Here is a 20618-nt window from a genome sequence, read left to right as displayed (position 1 = left end):
TATCTGCTTTGATATCTCTTTCAACCAAGATGTATCACAGCTGAAGTATCTTTAACAAAAGGTACAATGCTTGGTACAAGCACCCTTTTCAAATGGCAATCTAAAACAACAGAATGTTCCATAGTAGGAAAAAAGAAGACTATGCTACAGCCTGTCCATTTCACTTGCTAAAAGGTTTCAGAAAAACAACCGCAATCCTATCTTAAAGGAGTCTTTACAAATAGTATTTAACCAGAAATATGTTCCAAACAAGGGAAGCACTTTTAATATTGATGTGCCACAGTGCCAAACACCATTCAGCAGTTCTTTTCAACTACATACAGTCTGAAACAGCTGAATATGGGAGAGAGAACATGCCTCCTATTCTGGATATTCATTATTCAAATGTGAGTAGTAGTAGGTTGGGAGGTGCGGGGGTGGGAACCACTTATAAGTACTTTTGCTCCTTAAGTGGCCCTAAATTCATTGGCTTCCATAAAGCTGAATTAAAATAGAGACAAAATCGGCTTTTTGAGCTAGTCTCTGATCTTGCTGCTACTGTTGCACTGCACAGGATAAGACGTATACCACCTACATTTTTCTCTTTTCTGTATGCCCAAGAGCAAGAGTGCAAATCATGTTGTGTATCATTGCTTTGTAGGCCTATAAATATCTGAAAAAGCAGATAATAGTTTTCACAGACAAAAATCAAAACAAAAAACAATTAGACACAGAGCTTTGGTGGAAAAAGGAAAAAAAATAACAGTAACTCTTCTTCCAATTTCTTTTAGTTGCCAGAAACAAAGAACACAAAGCTCCTGTCTTCCCAGATTTGACTAACAGGAAGAATTTTCAACACTAATTCTAGTACTGGGCTCAAAAATACACACCCATCAGAAACCCAGCAGCCTTGCCTTTAACAATAACAGAGGACGGTCAGGAGGCACAGGTGTGGCCTTCATCCACTCCACACCCATGTATTTTGTTCCTGCCACCAAGCGCTGGATTTACTCTTCCGCCCCTACATCCAAAACACTGCTTGCAAGAAACATGCGTGCTGTATCAGGAGTTTCACTGCTGCACAGAGAACAGACTTTCCAAACGCTTCTGGAAGCCTGTTGCAACGTACTTACGCATCGTACTCGTAGGGCAGGACAGATTCAACCGAGTCCAGTCTGTTCACGAAGAGCTCGATTAACGACTGAAACAAGGAAGGGCAGGAGGAGGAAGAAGTATGAAAATACAGGCTTGTGAAAACACACGCGTGGCCGACGCCAAAGGCATAGCCAGCTGGCAAGCGCCTTTGCAAGTTCCGAGGCTATCCCACGGCGGAGTTACCACAGACCCGTGACAGGCCCCGGCCGCCGCGGCGGCGCTGGGCCGCGCCACAGCCGCCCTCCCCCGCCAGCCCCGCCGCCGCGGGGGGCGCAGCAGCGGCCAGCGACCCTCCCGGCGCTCAACGGAAAGCTCAGCGGCAAAAGGGAAAGCTTTCACCCGAAAAAAACACGGGGTGAAAGACGGAAAAGGGCGCTAGGGGTGGCTGGGCTCCCAGAGCGAAGGCTGCCGCCTGAGGGAGAACGCGCGGGCCCGCAGGCGGCAGGGCGGGGGGTACCCGGCGGTGCCCGCTCGCCGCGGGACGGGCCCGCTCCGGGCTTCCGCGACTGGGCGGGGGGGGCGCCCGAGCGGGGCCCTCCCATGAGGGCTCTCACCTTGCAGCCCTCGCTCTCCTCGCCCTCCTCACAGAAGCTGACGGGTGCCAAGCCGGGCAGGTAGAAGGCGGCGCAGAGAGGTGCCACCAGCAGCAGTCCGGCCGCCAGCAGCCTCATCTTCCAGCCTGAAGGAACCAAGGCACCATGAGCCGAGACCGCAGCCCCGAGCGCCCCGGCCAGCGCCTTGCGGAGGCCAGTAGCGGCAGCGTCACATCGCGTTGGGGCCACGGCGCCTGCGCGGTGAGGCGGTGAGGCGCTGGGCGCCATCTTGAGGCAGGGCACGCTGAGGCACGGCGGTTGTTTCCCTCACGGAGGCCGCCGTTGGCTTCGGGACGTTTGGGCGGGCTGTCGCCTCTGTCTCGCTGGGCAAGTGATTTCCCTTCTTGCCTTACACGCTCACCTCAGCCTTTTTTCCCCAAGTCCCCTGCAGTGACTTGTACCAGAACCTCTTGTCAGGTTTTAGCTTCCGGCGAAGCAGAGGAAGACTCAAATGGGATTTTACCAGCTGAGAAAATTAGGGGTGGAAATCCAAGATTTTGTATTGCAACCTTTATCTGCAATCCTGCAATTTTTAAGAATTTTATTTGATTAGTTTTTTGATGCCTGGTTCAGCAGCTTGTGATGTTTGCAGCCGACAACAGCAGGATGCGCACCAGCTCCCAGTGTCCCGTGGCTCCTTGCTACAGCACAGCCACTATGGTGCCACAAACCTGATGCCAAGCTCCAGGCCTGCTCGTTCAGGTGGCAATGGTAGGATCAGCACTCTGGGACAGCTGCAAAACCCGTCTGAGAAGCTGGGTAGATACAAATGACAGGTACGAGCTGAGCTCCGTTCTACCATGGCAAGACAGATACTACTGTCTAAGACATGGCTCTAATGGCATTGCTGTCGGTACTGGGTAGACACCACCTCCACCATCTTCTCTGTATTTCCTGTTTAGGCAAGCTGTTGCCACTCAGGTTTCCAACCTGTGACATTATGTTTGCATTACTCCTGAAAAACCTTCAGGTCCAACAATTTTACTCAACTCGTCAATCAGTAGTGAGTTGCTCTTACCATAGGACAGCACCAGGCAAAAGGGGAAAGACTAAAAGGTTTATAATAATTGTTTTGCCTGTGTCTTTTCAGCTGAGCCTGGAAAGCTGTAGTTATTTCAGGCAGCTCCAGCTATGTCTTAGTGACCTGTGGTCCACCTTCTATTGCTAAACCAAAAGGGACCACAATTAGATCCCAAACAAGTGATTTGGGAGAAGCACATGAGGGAGTTCCAGTTTAGAAATGGCTAACAAAGTCACTCTCAGAAACAATTACTTTGTGCTGCCCTCATCCGCTCTAGTCTGAGTTTTACAGAGGAAAAATGCTGAATTTCTATAAATACTTACCAACTGACAGCTGCCTAGTAAATTGCTCTTTGTCATGACAGTATCAAACTGATCTTTTCAGTTATTAGAGCTGGACTGTATCTCTAGAGGAAATTACATTCCCTTTTTTATTCATTCTGAATGAGTCTTATGTGATCAGATTATTTATGTATTTATTAGTCCTCATCCCCCAGCTCTCCTGAACCCTTTATCCAGTTTAAAGCCAAAGCATGATGAAGTTGGTAAAAGGCCAACATGGTTGATGAAAATATGCAGCATTGTACAAGGGAGATCCAGAGTACTGCCCACTGTGTGAACAAGTTTGTAGTGTACATTCAACTACATTGTTGAACATCATAGGATTTATTCAGGAGTGTGACATTTTAGGTGAAAGATAGCACAAAAATTCATGAAATATTACCCTCATGGAATGTTGTCCACCTCTCCCATCTAGTGGGCTCATTTTTATGGTTATCACTGAAAAGGTACGAAGGGATCAGTTTATATGTATTGGGTTTGTAAGTAACATACTTAATTGCATTTCTTCTACTTTAAAAAATGTAAGGAAAATTTTCTAAGCTATGATAATGCAAGGGCAAGTATATCTGTGCTAGTTAGATAGCAACTGTCTTCTCTGTAAAGGTTGGTAGAGTTTTCCTGGTCTCTGTTTCCCCAGTTATCCAATCTAAGTCTGTTCCCTATTCTGTAGGGACCAGTACTCAGACCTCAGAAAATTCAAAGTTGAGAGATCATTTGTGAAAGAAACTGTTATAGCTCTTCAGCCTTGAACTTCTTACTGAATGAAGCATAAGGATTAGTTTCTATTCAGACTGCAGTTTGTTCCCTGAATATTTCTATAGTTTTTCTATAAAAATTCAAATGTACAAAAAAAAAGGGGGGGGGGGGGAAGAGGAGAGGGAAGAATTAAAAGAATTATATAATCTCCATTCTAGGACAAAAAAATCTGTCTCACTAAACCTGGAGCAAGATCGTACTTAAACTATGTAGTAGAATAGATTAAAATACTGTTCCATTTTGCAATGGAAGTAAGGTTTTGATAAGAAGCATGATGAAGATACCTTTTAGGACAAAGGATAGAAAAATTTGTTCCTAAAACAATTATAGCAGTTATGTTCAAATGCTGTTTCCAATGTAATTATGTTCATGCTAATCCCATCTAGCTACATGTACAGTACATATAAACAGAATGTTAATAAATCCTGGAGTTACCAATTTTACTCTTCTAAGCAGAGGAGGAAAAAGATACTTTTGTTTACATTTGCTTATCTTCCCAATTATTTGTGAGGCAGTCAGCAAATACGCTACTGTAGGTCATAGAAGCACACAGAGACTTCACACATAGATTCTGTCTATTTTTAGCATGTGTCTTACAGGACTAATAATTAGCTTTAGTCTTCACTATCCATTCCAGGGAGGCTCTGATGTTTAAATTCTGCTGTATTGAAACTAGAATTTGAACCTTTTTTTCATATGATAATTGGATGAGTATCTAGCTATGCCATTCTTTGGCAACTGCATTATTATCACGTGCAGTGCCCTCCCACTTCGTTACCCAAGGTCATCTTTCCCTTTTCCCATGCACTGTAACAGCATCCAGTAACTCTTAGCATCTATGCAGGAAAGGTAATAATCTTTAACTATGTACTACAGTCTACAGAAGCATTTGAGAGCTACCTTCTTTTGTATTCTCAACAGATCTTTGAGGTAGTCTGAAGCAATGTTGCCTTCTGCTTTCCCTAACACAAAGAGCCGTTCAGTATCAGGATGAACAGAGGAGACGGAAAAACTGAAGATAAGCATGGAGTGTGATGTTCTCTTGCCAGAATGCAACAATTTTGCAGCTCTGCCACTGTAACGGCATTGGGCAATAGCAGTAGAGTCTGTAGATTATTCTGTGGCATCTCTCAGAAATAAAAGTCTGTAGAATACCACAAGGGAGAACAGAAATCACAGAGAAGTTGAGCAATGTCCATCCCATGCATTAAGTGGATAGGGTAATATGCTGGTGAACCATATTCTTTGTCTCCTGTGACTTGCAAGACAACACGGCCTAGGGAACTACACAGTTGCTGTTTGCTTCAACCCCACGCATACCATCCTACACACCCCCCTGTGCAGCTGGTACAAACAGCAGTGTTGGAAGGAGTCGAGGGCAGTAGATACATGTGGGAGAGGCAGCGTTTTTTTCTTCTTAGTGCCCTGCAGGTTCGTTGTAGAGCCTGTTAGCCCTAGGGACTTCTCAGTAACAACATGCTATGGTGTCTGGAAGGACATGCATCTGTGTATGTACAAGCAACAGACTGAATAGGTACCAGGCTCCGCTGCCTACTGTCCAGCATGAATATCCTTTGAAAAGCCCTAGGAAAAAATACCTGTTAACCTGCCACGGCTGATGCTGGTGCAGCACAGGAACATGGAGTGGCTCTGGGAACCAGCTCCTCAGACATGACAGGCATCCCTCAGCACCACAAACCCCCAAGAATGTGCAGGGACTGGCCTTTGGCATCCTATTACTCAAACCTGGAATCAGGGGATTCACTTGAAGTTCTAAGTCCTCTGGTCAATCCTAGTGGGATTTCACCATTGGAACAAGGTGTATTAAATAATCTACCTGTGATACATCTTGGCACTGTTCCCTCACTGCACAAGGATGAGTCAGGAGCTATATGAAATCCCCAAACATTCAACAATTCCTTAGCTTTTGCATCTTCTAGAGATCAACTCTAAGGGTCCTTCTTCAACGAGTGGGAATAGCTGTTATTTACAGGCCCTGGCTGCCAGTTTTCAGTGACCAAGCTACCATGCTTCTGGAATTTTGATAAAATGTAATGAATGGAGACAGACAGACTTGCAAAATAGCTGTCCTGTTGAAAAAGGACACAGGATACAAGATCAATTTCCCTTTTGTTTTGCCACTTAGTTTTTAAGAAGCCTACAGGAAAATTAGATTTTAGATTAAATCTAATGCTTTTAGATTAAATCAAAAGACTAGGTGGTGACTAGAGTGGGTGACTCGAAGAAAACAGGCCTCATTGACGGATCAATACCTGTTTAGATCATCTACAAGTTCAAATCATGAAAGCTTGGCCAATTTTTGTATGTACAGATTTCCTCCTAACTTTCCAGCTATCAGGTTTAGCCAGCAAAAGAAAATGGCCACGAACTTCAGATATAATTAAGAAATGGAGTTAGTTGCACCAGTGCAAAACTTGGCGCTATGGACAACATATTTCATTTTAAACCGCGCTTACTGTAGTTTACTGTAAGTCTCCAAGGAAGGGGTATTGACATGCACAGCTATTAATTCAACTAACGACAACCACTTTTAAGATTGTTTTAACACAGGGACGTCCCCAACGTTAAAGTGACGCTACGGCGAGCGATTGTGCTCGCAGAGCCGTGAGGCAGCCACCCCCCGGGCACCCCGCTCAGCAGCGCGGCGCGCCCGCCCCCGAGGAGCCGGCAGACAAAGGGCCGCGCTGCCCGCCTTTCCTAGCCGGGAGGGTCAACCCGTGCTCCGCCATGGCGGCTCCCGCTCCCGGCCGCCGCACACCCCGGCCCGGCCCCACGCAGACCCCGGAGCGGCCGCTGCCGCAGCCGCGGGCGGGCCGAACCGGCCCCGGGGGACCCCGGCCTCCCCCTGCCGGGCCCGCCGCCGCGTGCATCCGGGGCTCCAGCCGGCAGGTGACGTCAGCGCTATAAAGGCCTGCAGCGCCTTTGTTCGCTCTCATTGCGCAGTTGCAGTTCGGTGTTCGCGGAGGTGAGTGCCGCCGGGCGAGCCGGGCCGGGCCCGGGGGCTCTGGGGAGCGGGAAGCGGCGCCCTGCGCGGCGGGAGCGGGCAGCGGAACGTGGCGGCGCGGCGGAGGGCCCGGGCGCTGGGCGGGGGAGCTGCGTTCCGGGCGCCCGCCGCTGCGGGCCCCAAGCGAGGCGCGGCGGAGCCGGGCCGGCCTCCCTGTCCGCCTGTCCCTGCGTGGGGTGGAGGGAGCGGTGCGGCTGCGGCGGGGCGAGCGGGGGGTCCCAGCCGCGTGAGGCGCGGTGGCCGCCATTTTAGGTGCGGAGGTTTCTGCGCGAGGTCCCGCCGCGTGGGCCCCCGCATCCCTGAGGAGGACGGCCGCCGCGCCTGGAGGGCCGGGCGGATGTGCAAAGCGGGGTTGAGGTGTGCGGCCGGCTTGGCGCCGAGGCGGTTCGTCGGCGCCGGGAGGGAGAGGAGGCCCTGCCAAAGGTGGCCGCCATTTTGTGGAGGTGTCTGGAGATCGCGGAGGGTCTGACGCCCCCCGCTCCCCCCGGCCCGCTGCGCGCCGTCGCGGGTAGAGCGGGGGCTGCCGCGCGCGCGCCGCAGGCTCCCGGTCGGGCCGGCCCCCGCCGCCTCCTGCGCCCCGGGGGGGGGGGGGGGGCGCTTTGTCCCCGCGCCCCTCGTGTGCGGGGGGGGGGGGGGGGGAGGGCGCCGGCCCCCCTTGCGCGGCGCTGCGGGCTTCCCGCCATGGGGCAGGGAGCCGGCGGGTAACGTCTGTCCACAGGCGCTAGGCGGTTTGCCAGGCACTTTGAGGTTTTGCTTTGTCTTCGGCTGCTTTTTTATTTATTTTTTTTTCTCGGCCCTCCCACCTTGTATTAACCGTGGCCTTGCTTTGTAGAACTGCCGCGATGGTCTGGTGTCCGTTCGGGCTGACGTGTTGTGTAGGCAGGCGCTTCCTTGTAGTTTCGATGTACTGTAAATAATTTAAAGAATGACCTCGATTTGGAATGTTGGTCCAAGATAGCATTAAAGTTGATATTTGGGGTTTACCTTGACACATTAAGTACTTGTCTTGAAACATGATGGGGTTTAGAGGGAGTAAGTGCTAGGATTGCCATCAAGGGCAAAAAGATGGTAACCCTGAAAGACATTCACCAATACTGCTTGATTTTAACAAGAATTCTTACGGGTGCTTTGTTCCGCTTCTTAATCTATTTTCAGTAGGCTGTGTAATGTGAAGTAACTGAAGGCAGTAGTGCTTCTAGTTGCTTCAGTATAAAAATGTGAAGTTCTTAAAGTTCTTTGTACTTAATACCTCTTAATTGACATCTTTCTAAAAAAAAAATTGCACGTTTAAGAAAAGTAATTTATATTCCATGTGGTGGTATAGAAGTCTCTTGCAGGCTGATGTTTTGTTAATAATAACCTTATGCTTTTAATAGGTTATTTGCAGAATCAAAATGGTAGAAGCGGATCGTCCTGGGAAGCTGTTCATTGGGGGCCTGAACACAGAGACTAATGAAAAAGCCCTTGAGGCTGTATTTGGCAAATATGGACGCATTGTGGAAGGTAAAAAGAAAACTCTATTTCAAGATAATAAAAAACAAACAGCAGCAGCATGGCAGTGATGACTTTTTTGGCATTGATCGTGTGAAATGATGGTGCTTTCATGTCCTCTAAGAAGTTCTGAGCTTAAAAGGTTAAATAAAAGTTAAGTGTTGGCTGCCTAATTGCAGGAAAGGGTAATGTGGCTTTATTTCTGCAGTCCTTCTGATGAAAGACCGGGAAACCAACAAGTCCAGAGGATTTGCGTTTGTCACATTTGAGAGTCCAGCAGATGCAAAGGATGCTGCCAGAGATATGAATGGAAAGGTAGGAATTACGACCAGTTATATGTTGCTGTTGCTACTGACCAGCAGAATTGTTCTTTGGGGTGAATTAACTAGTAATAAAAGTTTGGAAGACAGTGGGTTAGAAGGTCCTTGAGACAAGTTGTAACTTGAGATTTGGCAAAATGTGTCTTGTCTCCACAAAGCTGGAATCACTTTCTCCTGATTATGGATTTGACAGTAGAAAGTGAAGTCTGGTTGTCAGTCACACTTGGTTTTTTTTAAATTGGTTATGGAGGGCTTTTTAGTAGTCAGCTCTTCATTGTTGGATGTCTCATACAATGTTTCTGTTTTATCGTATTTTAATGCAGTACTGTGTAAATTACACTTCAGGGAAGTGATTTGTCTGAAAACTAATGGTTCCCTTAACATGGGTTTAATGTGACTTCCCTACTGTACTGGAGCATTGATGTGCTATCTGGTAATCTGTAGATAACCTCCTACGTTTGTGAGTGGCATTGTCAATCCACTTGGCATGTATGAGGAGCATCTTGCCAGTTCATGTGAAACAGCTTCGCAGTTAGTAAATTTCTTGCTTATGTTCTGCAATGCAAGGATATGACTTTATGAGGGAATAAAAATGGAATACATATGTAATGTTTTCAGAAAGGAAAACTAGGAAGTGGGAGCAAAAGTTCTGAAATAATACCAGGAGTTTGTCAAAAGGATTGTAGGCTATTGAGATCTGTGTTCTGGCATGTGTTTGAAAAGCTAGGTGCAGGTTTTTTGCAATTTAATCATCAACAGCTGCATATCTTCATAGAAGTGCTGTCTCTTCAGGCAGTGAAAGCTGTCTCTTCTGGTCTTTTAATGCATAATCTGAGCAGTCAAGTTAAGGTCATGCTACAGTGGCCTATTTCTAAATAGTGTTTCTGAGATGCCATTCATGTAAGGTGAAGAAGCCTTTACTGTTTCTGGTTAATTAGCACTTGGGATTTTGATAGCTGTCATGTTAGTATAAGACATGGAAATGGAAGAAAAATGTCGTTTGTTGCAGTCAGTGAAGCATAACGAATACTTGCACATAAAATGAGCTTGCAGTAGTGTTCTCAGTGAACACAATTAGTAAATCTTGTATTATAGCAGGCTTTCAGCTGTGTGTACTTAGTTTCTGGGTGCATCAGGACAACCTCATGACAATTAGTATTACTTTCTTTGGAGACTTGCTTCCTTTTTAAACAAGTTTGTAGTTCTTGTAAAGGTAGAGTGACAAGTTGGATAATGTCCTTTCTGTACCAACCTAAACATCTTTAAAGGTACTCTTTCTGTTGAATTTCTCCATTGTGTGGTTTGCTACAGTTCTGAAGACTGACTTACTGTAGTTCTTAAACACTGATTTCCTCTGAAGTAGGCATTACACTGAACTCTCACATAAGGTAACTTCAAGCACCAACAACTAATTGGCAGACTGAAAGGAGTTCAGTCACTAATCCTAAGTGTTTGTGGAGTGCAGCTTTCAAATGAAAATACCTCTGAAAATAATTGCCAGCTGTTCTAAATCTTGAATGTTGTGGCATGTATTTGATCATATCGGAAACGTTCAGGAGGGTAATGTCTGGTAAAGTAGCTCAACGAGACTGAGGTAATGTCTGCGTTCTGGAATGCACAGTCTGCAGCACTGGCAAGAAATGCTAGAAAGTACTGCCTTGTGGATCATCATGCTCGTGGTTTCTGTTTTCAACACTACAAATCTCAAAGTTCCTTCATCTGCTTTGAAATTTGAACAGCAAATAGTGTATGAAAAGAATGCTATGTATAGCTCCAGTTCTATACTGGTCTAGCTTGGTTTGACCATGGATATGAAAGATGTGGAAGATGTTCATGAGGTAGTCTCTTGTCCTCGTCTTCAGAAAGCCTTCTGGACAAGTACTGCTTGTACCTTAGAAAGACTCTGTGTTCTAGATCTGAGGAGGAGTGACATTTGAGGCATGCTGTGGGAAGAGATCATAGTAATAAATCTGCACTTCGGAGTTTCTGTCCAGTTGGAAATAATGCATTGGAGCACTCGTGAATTTCGGGCACTTAAGAAGCAGCAGCAGCAGAAGTACAGTGCAGACAATAGTTCAAGCAGTCTGCAAAGAAGTTAGTTGACCTGTCTAGCTGGTGGAAGAGTTCTGCGTTGCCAGTGCATTGCTTGTTCTGTCATTCCAAAAGAATTCAAAGTTGCAGCCAGTAGAAGAGGCTGACTTAGATTCTGCAAGAGTGAATTTGCATTAGATTTTTTGCTTTGTAAGTGTGCATGAAAAAGTATATAAAATATTTTGCTCTTTCTGGGTGGGGTGAAGGAAGAAGGTTAATTATATTCCATTCTAAAATGGGACAAGCATGGACTCCTCTAAGCTTGCTTGTTGAAGATCCATTTCAGTCCTACAGAAAGAGGTCAGAAGATAATGATTTTTGGAGCGGGGGTGGAGATTTTTCACTTAAATTACTTTCTCTGCAGAACTGGATCAATGTTAGTATGTCTGAGCAGCACAGAAGAAATGTTTAAGTACTTTATCATAGCAAATTACTAGCCTTTAAGAACCTTAATTCATGGCAGTCATCAAGTCCACATCCTGATGTCATGGAGTGCACGTGCTTACCTGGACACAAGTGTTAATACTCCCAAGTCTATAATGGCCATTCTGTGCAGTAGGCTGTTCTCAAGATCTTTTGATTTTTTTTTTAAGTCCTGAGGACAAAATGGCTAATGAAAGAGAGGATATGACCTTAGAGGAAACATCCAGGACAAGCCAAAGATTTAATTCCAGTGTAGACCTGCCAAGCCAGCTGGACTGTGTTAAAAGGTTGGCAGCAAATATTACAGTCCAGTCAACAGTCTGATCTGTACTCAGCGCTGCAGAAGGTTGTTGTCCTCTAATCAACAGAATGTGTTCCCAGTTCTTTTGGTGAAGAAGAGATGCAATATGTAGAAGCTCAGCCTTGGTAAGAAGTGATCTTCAGTTCTTGAATATATTTGGTGAAAGGAAGCCCATTTGATGTGTTGGTCAAGGAACATGCAGAAATGGAGTTACTGCAGCATCAACAGTAAAAGATCCATTGGAGAGGAAAGCCCTATGTGGTGTTAGGTTGCAGATCCATGCAAGTTTTCTGTAACAGTTTCTTCGAAGTACTTTATTTCTGCCCTACTCCGAAAACTTTCCAAATTTCATTCATCAATTTTGTTGGAATGTGGAATAGTTTGCCGGACAGTTCTCTGATTCTGTTTGGTTAAGGTTCCCTGGTTCACACTAAAAAGCTGTATAGATTGTTCATTCCACATACAGGAGTCTTTATGATTGCCAGTCTATTATCCTTAAATGACTTGACTTCAAATTATTTCCTGCTTTGTAGCACCAAGGTGATTCCCACTTCATGGTGGCCATATCATACTAAAAATGCTACTGTAACACTCTGAATCAAGGTTCTAAACACCAATGAATGAATGTTTGTGTTGACAGCTGGTGTTTTGGGCTCTGAAAAAAAAATTCCTTATTCTGAGATGGCTTGTGTAAGTTTCTGTTTGGTGAGATGAGAAGTTTCTTCTTTGAGCTAAAAACCTGTAACATGAGTTTTCCCCCTCTGCTTTAAAATAGGACAGACAAGTATTTTCTGATTTACAAAGGTAAATACTCATCTTGGACCTATTGAAAGGTCTTTTTGGACCTTGGGCATAGCTTTTTAAGACTGCTTGTATAAAGCAGTTTCAAAAGAAAACCATCTTTTGCCTGGGTAAGATAACGCAAGTGCAAGGCAGAAGGAAATAGGAGGAGAAATAATAAGGAAAACACTACCTCCTGCATAAAAAAAGGAAAGAACTTGGACCTAGCATCCAGGTTTTCAAAACCCAAGCCTAGCAGAAGGGGATGGTGTTTGGTGTCCAAACTTCAAACAAGCTGTCAAGAATACGCCATGCAATTGAGGATAGCAGTGGTCATGATGGTGAACCTTAGGGCTTCAGGCCCACTAATTATTCCTGTTTTGAGAAGGATGACTGAGGCAGATGAATGATGATGAATATGATACAAACTGAGAAGTTCCAGTGATTAGAGGTACTGATGCTCGCTCCAGGAATGTTTCAGATTGTCATGCCAAAAGGCTTTTTGAGGAACCTTCCATATGTTAATACATCTTTATTAAGTCAAAGCCAACAAGACTAATATGATTTTGCTAGTATTTTTTTTCCTCACAATGGATCGAGTTGGACCTGTGGGTATACACATAGTTTTTTCAGACAGTAGCTATAACTACATATGGTGGCAGAATACATAAGCTGCTGAAGTGGATGATTTCAGAAAGACCTAGTTTCAGTGAAGAGCAAGAAAGACTCAGTACCTCGGTAAAATACTGTCGGCAGTTCAGAGGAAGGGCATTACTAGCAGTTAAATTTCTGTTTGCTCATTGCAGCAAAATAGTGCAATAAACAACACTTTTTGCCTGTATAATTCATCAGTTGTTACAGCAGAGTTAAATATTTAACTGCTCAAAATGGCAAGTAAACTGTGCCTGGATAGATGTGCAGTAACTTAACTTGAGCAGAGCTTGTGATCTTGGCTTTGCTACAGTTACTAAATGTGTGGTATCTGAAAGAATATACAGAAATTTGATTAATTAGGTTGAGCTACTCAGGGTGTCTTAACCAGCTGCACATGTTTGAGGTATAATTGTTGGCTGCAGAGTTCCTGTTACTGCAGGTCCATGTTCCAGAAAAAGATTCTACTTTTTTTCCACCAAAAAACCCCACCACCAAAAAAACCCCACCACCAAACCCTATACAACAAAACCCCCAAACAAAAAGACCCCCAACCCTTAAACCACAAAGCACCTCCACTGTGGAAAAGCAAGTAATAGAGTAAATCGTGACAGTCACCTTTTTTGAAAACCCAGCTTGAAACAGTAGGAAGGAGGGGTGAATTACCATACTCAGTCTCCTTTATAGATGCTGAAATTCTAAATACTTCAGTGATCACCGTTTTATGAGGACATCAAGAGAATGTACTAAACGGCCTCCCCATTGCCAGAAATCCCAACTGAAGCTAAGATATCTTCAGCTTAATCCTGTAACTACTGGTGCGGTCCTAGTTTGGTACAAAAGTCCGTGGCAATTGAAAAGTAAATTGGAGATCATAAATCGTGTTTCATTTACAGAATAAATGACATGGGGCTGCCGTAATCATTGGACGCTTGTGTTTTCAGTGAAAGTCCTTTCTGATGCTGCTCTGTATTTTTTTTTTCGTCAATACCACAAGAATGAAGTACTGTAGAAATTAGGTCCAACATGCCGCTGAGTACATGGGGACTAATACTGAAGACTGAAATCAGTTCTAGAATTGCTCTAACTTTATAAAATGGAAGCCCTGTAATAGTGAAGCAAGAGGGGCTTAATTTAAATACAAACATGACTGAGCAGTAAGTAAAGCAGCTTCTTCTTTAGTCATTAGATGGGAAAGCAATTAAAGTGGAACAAGCAACCAAGCCATCCTTTGAAAGTGGTGGTAGGCGTGGGCCGCCACCCCCTCCACGAAGCAGAGGTCCTCCCAGGGGCCTTAGAGGTGGAAGAGGCGGAAGTGGCGCGAGAGGACCACCTTCAAGAGGGAGTCACTTGGGTATGTATTTACCTCTCTCATTATATACTTGGACAACATACAAGAGAATCCCATTGGAAGATCACAGTAATCCTACTGGAAAAAAAAAAAGCCAAACAGCTGAATAGTGCACTCCTTGTTCTTTGTTAAAATGATGAAATATGATCTCGGCAGTTTAGTCAAATTTTTGATTAGGCAAGTACTCCTTAAGAAAAGGCTTCCAAATATGAAGATTCCCTTCTACAACTAACACTCCACTTGACTTTTGGCTATGAAAGAAAAGCAATACTCCTGCCCTGCACGTGAGGAAGGAAGCTTTCTGGTATTTCAAGTTGAAAAAGTGATTCTCTTCCACCAGGGAAAGGGAACTGCCTTTCGTTCTTACTAGCAAGAGGTCTAAACTTACTAAATTCTAGGACTGATCCTTCCAGATTATAATGGGAGTTAGGGAAGCTAAGCCTTGTTGTTATAACATATTAGTGTGTTGAGTTGAAGCTTTCTGAAGTGGAAGAATAGTATACTACTTGATACTGGATATTTTTTAACTTAAGATATGTCTATTTATTCGGAGACTTTTCAGTATCAAAACAAAACTCTTGCTTAACAGAAAAAGCAAGCAGCACCTGAGGTATAACAGTAAAAGCTGTAATGCACAGAAAGAATTGCAAACTTGAAATAGTGAAAACTCGTGTCTTGAAGAGTCTGTGTAGTAGGTTCTGCAGACTCTCTAGTGCCTCTGTTACCTCTCTAGGATCTTCTCTAGTACATCTTCCCAGGTGGCTCTTGTCTTCCGAGAACAGTAACTTGTTGAGCATTTAAGCTGTGACTGATTACATGTGTCAGCTGTCTTTCTGCCTTGTGTCACGTGCTGTGGCTTTTGGATAAGTTCTAAAAGACAGTTCTTGACAGGAATTTAGGCTGTGGAAAGTTAACTTGGTGGGCTCTCAATTCTGCCAATAGCATCGAATAGTGACCAAAACACAAGAGAATGCTTTGAGGTCTTAATATTAGAGATGTCTTGTTGATCACATGGTGGTAATAACAAATAATGCCTAGGTTATTGCAGCTCAGGCTTTAGGGGTGTGCAGGTAAGTATCATAGAAATAAAAAGTTGGTTCATGGCTTACTCTTCTAGGGTCTTCTCGAGGGCCACTTCCTATGAAGAGAGGTCCACCTCCACGAAGTGGAGGCCCTCCACCTAAAAGATCTGCACCTTCAGGACCAGTGCGTAGCAGTAGTATGGGAGGAAGAGGTAAGGACTTGCTGAATTACTTCTGTTGCTTGGTCAGCTGTAGCACCTTAGTCTCTCTTCAGGAAGTGTTGCAAGTCATTGATTCTGACTTAAATGTGCTGTGGGGTAGTGTAGTGTAGCGTGGTGGGGTTTTTTTAATCTTATCAGTTCTTTTCATGCCTACCAATGTAATTTTGTAGCTGTGTGGAATTTGTGATTCAGTGAGGGTTCTTTCTAATGCTGCTTCAAAACAGTACAAGCAGAAACGTATTACAGATGTAGGCTGGAGATAGTTTGAAATAGCTGTAAACAGTCTGATAATACTTCTTTGCCTTGAAGAGTCTGTGTGGCTAAATGGTAATTAATTTTAAAAACTTGGGACTGTTTCTCTTAAGCTCCTGTGTCTCGTGGAAGAGACAGTTACGGTGGTCCTCCACGCAGAGAACCAATGCCATCACGAAGAGATGTCTACATGTCTCCAAGAGATGATGGCTATAGCACTAAAGACGGGTAAATTATTTTTCTAATTTAGTTTGACTTTCTTTTTGTTCAGAAAAGGATGTTGATCCCTGATATTTTGAGGTGTGACGTATGGCTAACATACCAATTCTTGTTCTTTGTAGTTACTCAAGCAGAGATTATCCCAGTTCCAGGGATACACGGGACTACGCGCCACCTCCACGAGACTATGCATATCGTGATTATGGTCATTCCAGTTCACGTGACGAATACCCATCTAGGGGATATAGGTACCTACTACTGGATTTTTCTCTCTGTCACTTTATTCTTGCTGTGATCTCACTGATTTGTACTAAGTCTTAGTAGTCTTTCCTCTTACAGTGATCGTGATGGATATGGTGGTGGACGTGACAGAGACTACTCGGATCATCCAAGTGGAGGCTCCTACAGAGATTCATATGAGAGTTATGGTAAGAATCCATTTTGAGGATTATGTAGTAATCTGTACAGGTGTCATAAAATCTGACTTTTACTAGGTTGCTTATGTTCTAGGGGGAAGTGGCACACTTTTTTTCCCCTACAGTGAAAGTGCAGTTGTTGGTTATCATTTGATCATCTTGTTAAATAAGCTGTAAGCTAAAGAAGCAAAGTCTACAGTTCAGAATTGCAACTATCTCTGGAAAATAATGGCTGAGTTTCTTCTCTAAAATAACAAGCTGTTCTGCAATACCCAGTAAAGAGCCTGCCTGAATAAACACCGTCTTCATTCCTTCAGAGTCTTTAAATCCACTCACTGCCTGATATGCAGTCCTCACTTTAAATACCATAATGTGGCAGATTATATTAGAACATCTCAATACATACGAAAGAGTAGCAGTAAACATTTAAATACAGCAATTCTGTAAATTCAGGTTGAAATTGTTATATATAACTTATGGTGTTGCCATATTACCTGACCATTGACCCTGCAGGTAACTCACGTAGTGCTCCACCTGCACGAGGGCCCCCGCCATCTTATGGTGGAAGCAGTCGATATGATGATTACGGCAGCACTCGAGATGGATATGGAAGCCGAGAAAGTTACTCAAGCAGCAGAAGTGATGTCTACTCAAGTGGCCGTGATCGTGTTGGAAGACAAGACAGGGGTCTTCCCCCATCCATGGAAAGGGGCTATCCACCTCCTCGTGATTCTTACAGTAGTTCAAGCCGCGGAGCACCCAGAGGTGGTGGCCGTGGTGGAAGCAGATCCGATAGAGGTGGAGGCCGAAGCAGATACTAAAAACACTCTTAAACTTTTGGACCAAGACAGATTACTTCTCAAAAAAACGAAAAGTGGAAGTTGTTCTATCTTTACTACCAGAGAACTACTAAAAGGAAACGTTGTTTTTACCTTTTTTTATTGTTGCCTGTTAAGTTTTCCCCTCCATGACTTTTATGCTTTTGTGAGGAAAAGTTAAACCAATGTTTAATTTCATTTCAAAATTGTTAACATTTCTTTCAGAAAGCAGATGTTAAATGTATAAAACTTGAGCTGTGTACTAGTGTTGTAATTTTCAAAGTAAAGTTTCCCTGAAATGCCACACTTCCCATCTGATTTTCCTCATGAATGGAACAAGCAGTTCTTAAGATCTTCCACACAACATCCAGCCATCTAACGTGGAGATGGATTGTTCTACATGTTCAGCATCTCATTCTTTAACAGAGTATTGCTTGTGATGTGGAGGGTGGTGGGGATATTCCACACTAAGTACAGTTGTGCCTAGAATTTGAAGTCACAGTTTTCCCAGTACAAATTGCCTTCAGATCCTTGTGTAAAGAAAAATAGAGGATATCATTCAATTAACCTGAGAAAGCAAGTGGATAATACTATTTTCTGCCTTTCTACTGTTTCATGGGGAGTTTGAAAAGGTCTCCCCTTCCATAAATCATGTACATGTAAGTGAGCTACAGAATACTGTAAAAATAAAAAAAAAAAAAAGAATTTGACCAATTCCATCAAAGAAGCTGCAAAACGATGCTTACTCATACTGTTTCAAATTTTTGCAACTCTGTAGTGTTTCACTTTTAAAGGAACATCTTTGATTCCAAAGGAGAAAATAAGATAAGCAAAGAAGTCTTTCTCTCCAACTTCTCAAAGGCTTATGGCTTCATAAAAACAAGTGAATCTTTCAGCATTCCACAGCTGATTTAAAGCATCAAATGCCTGTGAAACAGCAAAGATGGTAAGCAAAGCAAACTAGTTTTTCAGTCTAAGTCAAAATTGAACCAAGTTATCTTCCTCTAGTACAGTAAGACAAGCTGCACGTCATGGCAATGGAAGTGCTGTCTAGATTAAAAAAAAAAAAAGGAAAAGAAATACTCCAATACATTAGAAGTTCTCAAAATTCAACATTTCTTCTTGGATAAAAGCATTTATGGCACCTATTTTGAAACTAAAGACATTAATGCAGCTCACTGTAGACAGAATATTGCCAAGTAGGGTTGGGAGGGGGTATTTTGTGCCCAGTATCTTTCAGTGAAGATGCTTAAAGAGGCTGCATATGCTATATTTGAACAAAATTTAAGCCTTGTGAAATCAGGAATTGGTTTAGATTTGACAAATGTCAGCTCGGCTATGGGGAGTTTGAAGCGAGCCATTGCAAACTTGACGTTTAGTTGGATGCCTGACTCTGTTTAGTTTGACACTGCATTGCGGGGATACCTAGTACATGTGGCAGAACCTGTGGCAAGTTGTGACTCAGGTAAAGCCATGAAGTTCAAAAGATGCTCTTGAATATAGTAGACGTGAAGACCTCCAACTAAAAACAAACCACAAACCCAAAAGCTTTGCACTACTGTTTAGTCCTCAGTAAATTTTGTCGTTCAACTTATGGATTTAACATGGCAGTGCACCATTGAAAAGGAATGAGAATCCATAAGCCATGCAACCTATCACTAAGCCATTCCAGTCCATTCCAAGGCAGTGAATCCTCCACCACTTTTAAAAGAGAAGTAGTAAAACTTGCAACAGAATAATCTGCAAACCCAAGCTTGTGACTTTTTTTGTTTTAAATGGGGGGGAAGCACTATAGGTTGACTCATGCTGTAAAATGTACTTTTCTCAATTAGTTGTATCTTCTCTTGATTGCAGGGTGATAACTTCTAGAAGATACCACTGAAGTATAGTGCTGTGTCATCTGTTTTGATCGCAGAGATGGATGGTGCCTCTACCGATATGTAAGGTAAATATACTAGTGTAATAGCTGAAAGGAAGATTTCTGGAGGTTCTGTGTTCAGATATTTGGATGGGCATCGTTCATGGCTAAATAATATTTTCAACTTGTGTTTGAATTTGGAGGAGGAGGTTTAAATAGGATTTTTAAGCCTGACAGGTTAGGAATGATGGTGAGCCCTGCAGAAACTGGTCCAGTTTGGGTATGGTTGAACATAAAATAAGATTAGAAATGGACTTGTAAATCATGCTGCAGAGAGTATTTAATCTTGTAAGACCAGACCATAAAAATCTGAATTGGAGTAATACAGCACAGTCAGTACAGATGTTAAATCACTCTTGTTAAGTGTGTGGAACATGCAGTTTAACGATTATAGTGATTATGATCTTTGATTAGGAATTAATCTCTACAGAGATCATTGGATTAAATTGCAGACCCCTGCAGGTGCTTCCAGAGTGGTTTAAAACTTTGTAGGTCAGCTGTGTTTTGTGACTTCGAAGCCTACCCTATTAAAATTGTTTTTCAAGTAGAGGTAGGAGCAACTGTCTTCAGACATTATGTGGAAGAGTGGTTGTCTCCCATTTCTCTGATAATTTGCCAGGGAAAAAGTGGTAATGGCCGTTATGCTAATACAGCTTTTTGGAAAACTTCTGTACTAAATAATTGTTACTAAAAAAAAACCCCAACAACAAACCCAGGCTTATAATGTGTACAAAATGTGTGAAAATTTAGTAAAGTGTAAAGGATAAGGACAAATCCCTTTTCCAACGGAAGTTATTTAAGAAGTTTGTGTGTTTTTATGTAATTTTTAAATTCGTTTCCAAAGTACTTCGTAAATGCAAGAACATGCTTTGCTGTTCGTTTCAGATACTGCTTTTGAGAATCGACTTTGAAATGATGACAGAAAAAAAGCTGTAGTTTGTACAGTGTTGTTCATCTGACACATGGTCACTGATTTCAGGGAATTTCCATCTTGTGTGAAGGCTAGGTTCTGTTGCATACTGTGTGATGTTTGTATTTTCAGTTGGCTTACAGTCGGTTCTTTGTGTCTCAGCAACTAAATAGCTCTGTGCAGCACCTTTGTCAGAATATGCCAGTAGTGTTTTGTAAATACTTCAGATAAATTGCTATTACCTTGATTAAGAAGAAAAAATGCACTTTTATTTCAGGATACTGGGTTGTATTTCAAATCAAGTACAGTAGAAGCACAAGTATTTTCTGTTCTGAGTCAAAGGAAGCATGTAGTTAAATAAAATAAAAACTGCTACCTGACACAGCTTTTTTTTTTTTTTTCTGTGACCTGGTAGAATTTCAACCAACAAAAAGCTTTACTTTCTTTGTCTTTGCATTCCTCTTAAGCTTGACTGTTGAAATATTTAAATCACAAATCCTACTGGAAAGGACACTATGTGAATTACAGGTGTCTCTTTAAAGATTAAAAACCCTAAGCTTTTTC

General features: G+C 43.2%; 2 protein-coding genes and 1 non-coding gene across 4 annotated transcripts in view; 2 read left to right on the top strand and 1 right to left on the bottom strand.

Moving 5' to 3' along the window:
• LOC102058650 (transmembrane 9 superfamily member 2-like) overlaps positions 1-1970 on the bottom strand; it is a 33561-nt gene extending 31591 nt beyond the window's left edge. The window contains exons 1-2 of the mRNA XM_055727329.1: positions 1689-1970; positions 1113-1180 (exon numbers count right to left, since the gene is read on the bottom strand). Coding sequence (XP_055583304.1) covers positions 1113-1180; positions 1689-1955 — 335 coding nt within the window. The 5' untranslated portion in view covers positions 1956-1970. The remainder of the gene's footprint in view (positions 1-1112; positions 1181-1688) is intronic.
• Positions 1971-6692: 4722 nt separating this feature from the next.
• RBMX (RNA binding motif protein X-linked) lies at positions 6693-17530 on the top strand. Of its 2 annotated transcripts, none has more exons than XM_055727732.1 (9): positions 6693-6831; positions 8247-8373; positions 8570-8676; positions 14110-14281; positions 15396-15512; positions 15887-16001; positions 16115-16240; positions 16332-16420; positions 16922-17530. In XM_055727732.1, the coding sequence occupies exons 2-9, from the start codon at positions 8265-8267 to the stop codon at positions 17227-17229; spliced, it is 1143 nt and encodes a 380-aa protein (XP_055583707.1). In that variant the 5' UTR covers positions 6693-6831; positions 8247-8264; the 3' UTR covers positions 17230-17530. The 2 variants fall into 2 exon arrangements, with proteins under 2 accessions (XP_055583707.1, XP_055583706.1); XM_055727731.1 differs by having other exon boundaries at positions 6694-6831; positions 16317-16420.
• Positions 8426-8498, top strand: LOC114015048 (small nucleolar RNA SNORD61). The gene has a single exon (XR_003558789.1). It is a non-coding gene; the product is annotated as a small nucleolar RNA SNORD61 (small nucleolar RNA).
• Positions 17531-20618: the final 3088 nt, after the last annotated feature.

The sequence above is a fragment of the Falco cherrug genome, chromosome 15 (assembly GCF_023634085.1).
Source record: "Falco cherrug isolate bFalChe1 chromosome 15, bFalChe1.pri, whole genome shotgun sequence".
NCBI classification, from domain to species: Eukaryota; Metazoa; Chordata; class Aves; order Falconiformes; family Falconidae; genus Falco; species Falco cherrug.
This window is presented reverse-complemented; position numbering and strand designations above follow the sequence as displayed.

Bases quoted from the DNA above. Each gene is read 5' to 3' on its own strand.
- RBMX (XM_055727731.1), top strand. From the start codon at position 8,265: ATGGTAGAAGCGGATCGTCCTGGGAAGCTGTTCATTGGGGGCCTGAAC. The intron at 16,002-16,114 runs GTAAATTATTTT...TGTTCTTTGTAG, and splicing joins GGCTATAGCACTAAAGACGG to TTACTCAAGCAGAGATTATC. The intron at 16,421-16,921 runs GTAAGAATCCAT...TTGACCCTGCAG, and splicing joins AGATTCATATGAGAGTTATG to GTAACTCACGTAGTGCTCCA.